The 10,356-nt window shown below is 37.6% G+C and overlaps 1 protein-coding gene across 1 annotated transcript; it reads right to left on the bottom strand.

The window, feature by feature from the left end:
• Positions 1–6,737: 6,737 nt before the first annotated feature.
• Positions 6,738–10,034, bottom strand: LOC148025693 (vacuolar protein sorting-associated protein 32 homolog 1-like). Its single transcript, XM_087692907.1, has 6 exons — positions 9,793–10,034; positions 7,904–8,003; positions 7,738–7,823; positions 7,524–7,615; positions 7,208–7,322; positions 6,738–7,120 (listed from the first exon to the last, which is right to left on the bottom strand). The coding sequence occupies exons 1-6, from the start codon at positions 9,862–9,864 to the stop codon at positions 6,920–6,922; spliced, it is 666 nt and encodes a 221-aa protein (XP_087549033.1). The 5' UTR covers positions 9,865–10,034; the 3' UTR covers positions 6,738–6,919.
• Between the last annotated feature and the right edge of the window lie 322 nt (positions 10,035–10,356).

Here is a 10,356-nt window from a genome sequence, read left to right as displayed (position 1 = left end):
TTCTTATGTTTCTTTGGCTTGTTGTGGGTGTTTGTCACCATGGTACATGTCTATTGGTTATAAACAAGAATATCTTTAACTATGAGAATTTCTCCATGCCTTGGGTGTCTCATATTGACAACATTTTATAATTATCAACAAAATATATTCCTTGTCTTAATAAAATGTGTTGTACATGAAAAAAACATGTTAGAATTACAAGAGAAAAGGTAAAACTTATGAGCTCAAATTGAAAGATAAATATTTATCAACAAATGAAATGTCTTTTTAACCAAGCCTTGATCATTGGGTTTGCCTAAATATGTCAATTCATCCACAAGCATGGATTTGGTGTTATTGCTCCCCCTAAGATCCCAAAAATATAAATTGTTGTTTTTTTCCCCTCCTTATATAGCTTCTCTAATTGCACCTTCAATAATTGCAACTCTATCTCTACCTTAGCTTACCTACTTTCTTGTTTTGATATTTTGTCTCCCAAGCATAATGGTTTTGATAAATCAATTACCTCACATTATGAACATCAGTTTCATGCTAAGAGTGCAAACAATTTTAATAATTCAATAACCCACTATTCTTATCTCCAATAAACCTAATTGTATCATAAGGTGTACAAAATTTGGGTAGCCCACCTATAAACAGAATTGTTGGATATAAACCTTCATCCATCTAGACATCAATGTGCTTCTTGCTTTCATTTCTTACCCTTATGCCTTCAACTTGATCAACGAGGGCTTTATGATTATTTCATCTTCATGTGGAATATGGTTCTTCATCCAATATGTGAATATGACTCTTTTTTATAGAGCATCACCCATGTCTCCTGAAAGAAAGAGAAAGACCTGCAACATTTAACACTTCTTAAATATATTATAAGCATTCGAAAAAATAAGAAAGAGGATTTGAACATAAATAAGGACATCCTTGAAGCAATAGTCACCTTGATTTAAAAAGAAAAGGGATGTTGACAATCATGATAGTAATTTTAACTATCGTCTTATGGGATATTCAAGTGTTCGAAAAAGAGAGAGAGAGAGAGAGAAGAGAGAGAGAGAGAGAGAGAGATGCCTATAACAATCAAATAAATGTTTATTAGGACCTATAGAACTACTACAAATACAAACATAAAGAAAAAATTTGCTCTTGATATTCCAAACAAAATCTTGATGAGTTTATTGTTTCCTAGAGATACAACATAGAGGAAGAGAAATAGAAATGATGAGAGAAGAAGAAAGACAAAGAGAGAGGCATGTAACTTCTTGCACATACAAATATACGAAAAGAGAAGAGAAATAGTGGAAGCAAAAAGAAGACAAAGATAAAGTCCTATAACAATCAAATGGTTGTTTATTACAACTTCTAAACTATTGTAAATGCAAGAAAAGAAAAAAGAAAAACTATGCTCCTAGTATTATCTTGACAAGTTCCTTGCTTCTTCAATCCAAATGATACATTAGACTCAAGCTGCTTCAAATGTTGCAAATGAATGGAAGAGAAAGAGAAATGGTCAAAAGATAAAGAAGAGGTGTTGGAATAAAGGCCAATGGCCAAGGGCAAGCACTCGTTGTACTAGTACTACACACAACTAAAATTTCCAAAAGGTTTCATATTCACTTATGTAAATGAAAACAAAAATATTGTACTTATCCTTCATAACATTGAATGATCATATAAGTGAAGATAATAAAGAATAAGGGTAACATTGTACCCACTAAAAACTTTGCTCTCTCTCTCTCTCTCTCTCTCTCTCTCTCTCTCTCTCTCTCTCTCTCTCTCTCTCTCTCTCTCTCTCTCTCTCTCTCTCTCTCTCTCTCTCTCTCTCTCTCTCTCTCTCTCTCTCTCTCTCTCTCTCTCTCTCTCTCTCTCTCTCTCTCTCTCTCTCTCTCTCTCTCTCTCTCATTACATTCACTACACATCTCGCCATTGCTTTCTCTCACAAGTGGTATCAAAGGGGCGCCACAGTACTTAGGTTACCACTATATTTATCTTCTTGGACTTGTAGTTTTGACAATTTCTTTGTTACTTGGTCATTGGCACATATTTTAATGACTATGGTTTCTTCTTCTACTTATGGAAATGCATTGTTTAACATTGAGAAATTAGATTGGAAATTTTTCTTGTATTAGAAATCGCAAATTTACAATGTATTGGTACAAAAGAGGCAAATTAAACCAATCAAATTGGCTAGTACAAGGCCTTAGGACATGGACGCAAACGTATGAGATCAAATGGATTAGCTTACTTGCTCTACCATTATGCTCACTCCCTCTAAGTTAGTGTATTTTAGTGTAAAGGATAAAAATGGTGATGCATATGGAGTCTAGAAGAAGTTATGCAATATTTACAAGAAGGGAAGTGCTACATCACAACTACATTAGCTAAAGAAACTCATTAACCTTTACGAGAAGGAAAGTGCTACTCCACAAGTATATTGACTAATAAAACTCATTAACCTTTGCATGGAGGGGACTCCTATATCCAATCATTTAAATGAGTTTAATACTATCTTTGATCAATCATCACTTAGCAAAGGCTACATTTATGCTTGTCACCTTGCTTGAAATTTGGAATACTTTTGGAATCACAATCAATAACTCTGCACTTACTAGTGATTGACTAATGCTAATGGGGAAAGAAACTTGCTTATAAAAGAAGCGAACAAGAAAAATAATGTAAGTTTAAGAAATCTAGTACACTTACAATTAAAGACAAGTCCAACACAAGGAGGATATAGAGATGTAGGTGACATGGATTACCGTCTTTGGGATTTTGAATCCAAAAAGATATTACATAGCCATGATGTTATATTCAATAAGGATAAGATACATAAATAGCCCATAAAGATAGTTGAGATATACATAGTCGGTATTCTAGGAGAATGGATAGCCACCATGTGAGGTTGTAGATTGTCTAAGCATTGGCTCACCTCACATTGGGTATGATAGACAATTGGAATAGCCACAAGCTTAGGTGAGCCAATGTTTAGACAATCTACAATAGTCTCTTGACCACTGAATCGATACACTCTATCTCTTAACTATGTCATGGTTATAGATTATGGAAAGCCTTCATGCTATGTTGATGCTATGATCAACGATGACAATCATAAGTGGAAAAAGGCTATGCATTTAAAGATGGATTCTTTGTCAAGAATGTTACTGGGGAGTTGGTTCCTTTGCCTAAGGGCAAGCATGCATTACCATGTAAAGCTGAAATTACCTCCACATATATCTTCCATAAGTACAAAAGGTAAGATTGATAGCCAAGTATTTCAATCAAAAGGTAAGATTGGTAGCCAAGTAATTCAATCGGGAGAAGGAGATAGGCTTTAATGAGATCTCCTCATGAGTAGTCAAGGTAACCACCCTTCACATGGTACTTATATTGGTTGCAAAAGAACATGGACATCTACTGACTTCAGTTGAAGAGGAGAGAACATTTTCTCTTCAATCATTACTTGTGATCAAAGTTAGGCCATGATCTTGGACATAGGACTAACTTTTCTTGGGGCAAGTTCTCTATACAAGTTATTGCCTTAGTGGGAGAGTTTACATTTCAGGTGTTACTCATGAGATTTAGAGATAGAGACTACAATGTCTCAAGGGTGCCAGAGTTATGATTAAGGCCACAACACATAATGTACCTCTTTCCTAGAGAATAGACACAGACACTCTCAGATCTAGATATGTCTCTTCTCCTAAGGGGACATCGTCCTTGTAGTCATTGCGACTAGCATGGAACAAGTATTTACTTTTATGGTTGAAAAGGGTGGTCATCCTCAACATGAGGACTTGGAAGTTGGACTAGATAGAGTTTATAGGATGCTCTAGAGTTTACCATTCAAGTTTCCTTTCTTGTGACAATGATTTGCTTGAACAGTGACAATTGCTAGCCATGATCTCCATGTCTTTAGGTATTTTCTTGATGATGGCAAAGGGAGGACAGGGGTGGGGAGACAAGGAAGTATTAGTGTTCCATTGTCTCTAGATTTGAAACTTAGCCAAGAGAATAGCCCTAAGTCTCATGCATAGAATGCTAAAATGGCCAAGGTTATTTATACATCCACAATATGTAGCTTGATGTATGCTATGGTTACTACACATCCAGACATCACTTGCATAGAGTGGTTAGTAGATTGATGGTGGCGAACCCTAGAAAGAAGCATTGGAAAGCAGTGACGAGTATCATGAGATACTTGAATGGCACTATAGCTATGTACATATGCTTTAGAAGAAAGAACACATTTATCCTTCAATATACAGATACTAACTTTGTAGGGAACATAGACTCTAGAAAGTCTATGACAAGTTTTGTATGTAACATTTATAGGAGGTGCAGTCTCATGGATCCTTCAATATACAGATACTAACTTTGTAGGGAACATAGACTCTAGAAAGTCTATGACAAGTTTTGTATGTAACATTTATAGGAGGTGCAGTCTCATGGATCTCTCAATTGCAACTATGTATAGCTTTATCTACCACTGAAATCGAGTACGTTGCAACCACTGAGGCATGCAACGAAGCTATATGGTTTACTCATCTAGCAGGAGATTTGAGTATTGTAAGAGAGATGTCCATTTTGCGTTGTAATAGTGCCATCAACTTGACATAGAAACATGTCTCCCATGCAAAGACAAACCCATTCGAGGTGAAGTATCACTTCAACAAGGACATACTTGAGGATAAGTTGATTGAGCTTATCAAGATTTATATAGATAACAACCTTATGGATCTTCTCACAAAGAGATTATCTTCTAAGCGCTTTGCACACTTCAAAGCACTAATAAGCATTGGATAATGTCTTCACTATTTTATTCTCCCTAAAAGGCACATTGGCTTTTAAGTGGAATATTGTTGAGGTAAAAGCCAATGGCCAAGAGCTAAGTGGGCACCCCTTATACTAGTACACATTGTACAATCATATATAAGGAAAGATAATGAAGAAAAAGGATAACATTGTACCCATCAAAACTTTGTGTGCCTCTCTCTCTCTCTCTCTCTCTCTCTCTCTCTCTCTCTCTCCCCACACACAAAGAATATGCTTTGCCAAAATTCTTCACAATGGAACAAAGCAAAAGAAGAGGATCTAATGAGTGATTTTGCTCTAGTAAGCTTATGTTAAATAGGATCAAGTTCTCCTTAAAAGAAACTTGGAAACATAAATCCCTCCAAAGCTTGAAGATGCAACTTATTATGGCTAAGAATATAGAGTTCAACTTCTACACAACTCCCAAAGAGATCTACTTACAAACAATCAACTTATAAACAATCAACTTATAATAGTTAACTTTGAAGTAGAATGGTATAGCTTGGTGAAAATTGAAGCCTATGCAATCTATGGTAAAGGTAATGGTGGAATAACCCTTGATAATTAAAGAAGATGTGCACACGTGCTTTGCCTAATGGAACTAAAGTTGCAACAACCTCATCTACTGGAGAAAAGAAATCCAAAGAGTTCCCTAACGATGGCAATGGTAATGAATGATTTCACCATACATAGGATAAACCCTAGCTCTTGGATTGAAATGGTTTGAGCTATAGACATAAAAAGCTTTAAAGATGGCAACCCATCTGTTTTCCTTTCCATTGGTTTCCAACCTTACTATGTCTATGTTGCAGCTTTTCATGTTCAATTTTGGCTTTTCACAATACTAAAAAAAGCAAGGTCCAAAGGAAACTAAAATGAAAAAGAACTACATATCTAAGGTCCTAAGACTAAGATGACACTCCATAAAGATTTTTCTTATTTTTTCTAGGATAAAGCTTAAACTTTGAAAGATGCCTAAAAGGATGTATCCAAGGTTTGAACTCATGCACCCATGTACATGCCCACACATTGAAACCACTTGGGCTACAACCCCATTTCCAATAGAGAAATTTTTTGAACATGTGGGAAAACAAAGTTAAAAAGGACCTACATGTTTGAGATCCTAGGACTGAGATGAATCAATGTTTATGCATCAAGATTGTAATTTTTTGTCTGCTTGTCATTGAAAGCCTTAATATTGCATAAGTTCAATCATTCTTAATATCTCACCAGCAACACAAAAAGAAAGATGTCAAGAAACTCTCATAAGAATGCATATGCATACATGTACAAATAAGTTTCCCTTCAACATCTTACTCTCATGAGTAAAAAACAATCACTCAAACCATGGTCTCTTTACTTCGAGTTGTAATCACTTACAACAAATTGTGCACTATTTGTATACTTAACATGCCAAATGGGCTACTATGGACTATTGTATACTTCACATGTTATATTCCCACAATCTGGAATCAATAGTCCCTGTTCCAAGTCATCATGGTCACGCAAAGTGACTATTCAATCATCCTGTCTAACTCACGCAACATTATTTGATTTGATGAACCAACCCTAATGCTCAAGAATTCCATCATGCACCTTACATGTGGAGTTGTACAGGCAGACTGCAATTTTTACAAAGAAATTGCAGAATATAAGCATAAAAATGTGCTCTGCAGCAATCTATATCAAATCAAGCCAAGAATTGACAATAGTCAATTTTCCGGGTTGAATTATCATCATGCCCTAGCCCCTCAGTAAAAGATGGCTGCGGAACCAACATAGATATTCAACTCGTAGTAGACTTCAGTGAGTCCCAAAAGGTTAACTTTTACCAGTGAACAGTTATAAGCTTCCAGCAACCACATACAGTTCGCAACTGGAATGTTGTGTTTAGTACCCAGAAAGAACAGAGTCAGTCTAAATCTTCAAGCTTCTACAGAATTAAGAGAGAATTTGAATTTCTGTAATTGATAACCTTCAGGCTTCATACATGGACCGGCAAAGTAACTTGGTTGCAAGTTTAGAACTGATACTAGTCATTGCAGCAATCCTCCCTATACTAAATAATGTGTATTTCATTTCACACCAGAGCAAAGATGATTGATACAGGTATTTACAAAGCCATCTCAGCCTGTAGGGCTGCAAGTTCATCTTCCTCAACACGACTTGATTGTGCCGGAACCCTTTGAGGTCTACTGGGCTGCTTTAATGGAGCTGTTGGAAGTTGTGGAGGAGGAGCAGTTGTTGCTGGTTGAAGCAGTTGATCCTCAAGCTCTGCTCCCTCTAGTTCTTCCAATTCAGCTTCCAGTTCATCCTGATGAACAACATAAGAAACATGCACTAAAAATCACACAACCACCAACAAGTCAATGACCAGACATCCAACCCAACCAATATGTACCTCATCAAAGTCTGCAGCTGGGCCAATTGGTGTGGCTAATGCCTCTTGAATTTGTTTCATGTTCTCCGTTTGCTCATTTATTTCATCCATCGTCTTGTCCACATCATCAATGTTCCTGTATATGCAACACCGCAAATACGAGTGTAAATCGTACGATCGTGAACCAATTAATCATGTAAGGAAAAAGGCTGAATTTGGTTCTTTGTTCTTTTACCAATCAATCCCATGGCAATATGAACCCACAAGAAGCATTTCTCAGTTGCCTTATGTCGTACAGAATATTGCTATAGGAATAAATATTCATATGATAACTTACGTAGCCTTGTGTATTGCCTTCATAGCTGCTGCTCCAGTTCTAAGAGCATCAACAGTCTCGGTTGTTGCTTTTGCTCCCTCCAGCAGTATCATCTGTGGCAATAACCTAATGTCAATGGATGAAAGAACCTATTGGGTTTCTTTTTTTTTATTTGTTATTGGGATATCCAGAATGGAATCCAACTAAACCTAGATCAAAAGTATTAAGAGCAAACCTGATCGTGTATGCGAAGCTGAAAATTTCCTAGCTGCTCAACTTGCACTTCATAAAGTTTCTTTCTCTTCAGGCATTGTATGGCAGCTACAGCAACGAGTTGAACTATAAACACAAAGCCCAAATCCTGTAGTTTATAACAGAGTAAAATGGAACTCTTGCAAAACCTTTCTTATTCCTTGTTCTTGTGAATTCCTTTGCTTTTTCTACTTCTGAAGCAATCTTTTTCTGCAAAACCCTCTCCTTTTTCTCCAGCATTTCCAAAGTCTGAAGGACAGAAATCAAGTCATCCAAGAACCCCAGCCTTTCTCAATCATGACAAAAACAAAAACCGAATAATTTAACAAGAGCAAGCATTGTCATCTCCTGCCGTTACCACTCTCCCTCAACTACTGGAAAATGTGGACTAACTCAAACCATCACTCCTCTGAAAATGCAGCTCCCTCTAGATCTTGCTACCACCCTCTCTTCACTACAGAAACAATTAGACAGGCTCAACTTGTCTTCGGAATGTAGCCCCTAGGGCTGCAGCAGCTCTTTCAAATATCGCTGCTCCAAATCTGCAAGGCAACTCCTCTTTGGCTGTACTAAATGGCTGCTCCAAAGAGGTCGCAAAGTTGCCAAACAATGTTCAAAGATTTGTTAGCAGACATGTGCTTCTCTGTCTTCACCCTGTTCACCTGTTTGTGAGGCTCAGCCAGAGTCTGAAACCACATGTTTAGAATTCAGATCTCATTGCAAGTGGCCCAAAGTCTAGGGCACTTTAGGACTGACGTGAGCTGACAATGCTAGCATAACCACCCTGTGGCAGAGCATCCCACTTTAACAACATTCAGATCAACATGTTGGCTCATTTATAGCCTTAAGCCTGCACCTTGTCCTTGTGTCCATCAAAAGCAATCTCCAACAATATCTCCCAGAGTGATACCAGTCCATGGCACAATTCAAGAGTCCCTTGTTATAATATATTAGCCACTCTGAATAGGAATTTCACGTCTATTCAGAAAAGCAAAACCACAAGTATAGAATTTCTGGTCAATAGTACTCCCATAAGAGGGATTCTACTTCCAACTCTAAACAACGAGTTTCAAACCCCATCAAGCTCCAGACATTCCTCTCACCAGCCTCATATGTACTTCACAGACCAGTGCGAGAACAAAAATATCCTGACTCCTACACAAAGGTCTATGTGAATAAAACATCAAGGAAATGAACACACAAGAAGCATTAGTTAACGCTCCCAATGAACATACTTTGCAATGACAATTAAACCATTTTATGATGCCAGTTAAAACACTTTACAGAGGCAATTAAAAAACTTTATACTGTCAATTAAAATATCTTGCAGAGACAAGTTCAGATCAGCCAAGGCCCCTGCAGATATTTTCTATTTACGTACATCATTCAAGGGTGACTAAAGAATAATCACGCATGCGAGCATCCACTGCGAGCTGAAAATTTTGACTTATAACGCACAAATTGTCTGATAACACAGACAAAATCAGTTAAGCTCATGAACATATTTTATTTTCAAGTGCATCATTCAAGAGCCAATGAAGAATAATCTCGTGTGCAGGCATCCGCTGTGAGCTGAAATTTTCAACTTAAAGCACGCAAATTGTTTGAGAACACAGACAAAATCACCTAAGGCTCATGAAAATAAAATAAAATCAAGTACATCATTCAAGGGCGGGCGAATAAAGAATAATCGCACATGGAGGCGTTTGCTGTAAGCTAAAAACTTCAACTTACGATGCCCAAATTGTTTATCAAAGGCTAGTGATAATTTTTTCTGTTCAAGTACATCATTCAAGAGCGAATAGGCACATGCAGGCGTTTGCTGCGGGCTAAAGATTTCAACTTATAACACACAAATTGTTTGAGAAAACTGACAAAATCAGGCAAGGCTCATGAAGACAGTTTCTGTTCAAGCACATCATTCGATAAACACACGCGGAGACTTTCTCTGCGAGCTAAAAATTTCAACTTCAACACACAAACTGTCTGGGAAATCATGGATACAAGAAATAGAGATCACATCTCTGTGTCCCCTGACCTCATTGAGCTTATCGAGGGTTGCTAAGGTTGTCGGCTCCTGCTTAGGTTTACCGAACAGCCGGTTCAGCATCTTGGACCAGGCAGATGCTTCTCCCTCTCTGCGAGCTTACAGTGGCGTATCCACAGCTTGATCTTCTTCAGTATTTGCAGGCAAGCGAGAGATCACAGATGCACAAATGTCCGTGAAACAGACCAACAATGGAGAGCTCCCTGGCTTGTGGTGTGGCAACAGCCTATCGCCGGTTGCCGCCAGGGTCCCACTCACACGCGTCGGTGGTCGGCCTTTTTCTGAAACCCCTTTACACAAGGTGCGCCCTAAGAAACGCCTAAAACAAGGAGATTATGCCATCACAGCCCAAGAGCATTGGCCCCTTAGCTTTTTTTTCTACTGCGGTGGTAATAATAATATCAATAAGAAATTACAGCGGTAGTAATAATAATATCAATAAGAAATTACAGCATACAAAGATGCATCAGGGCTCTAGGCCAAGTAGCCTCTTTTCTAAGCTTTTTCCAAAACGACTTAAAAATCCAGTACGAGTATTCTTCAAGCTACTGAGCA

The sequence above is a fragment of the Lygodium microphyllum genome, chromosome 14, assembly GCF_053477565.2.
Source record: "Lygodium microphyllum isolate KBCC chromosome 14, Lygodium_microphyllum_v1.1.10, whole genome shotgun sequence".
Lineage (NCBI taxonomy): Eukaryota > Viridiplantae > Streptophyta > Polypodiopsida > Schizaeales > Lygodiaceae > Lygodium > Lygodium microphyllum.
The sequence above is the reverse complement of the archived record's forward strand: the minus strand, read 5'-3'. Positions and strand labels throughout refer to the sequence as shown.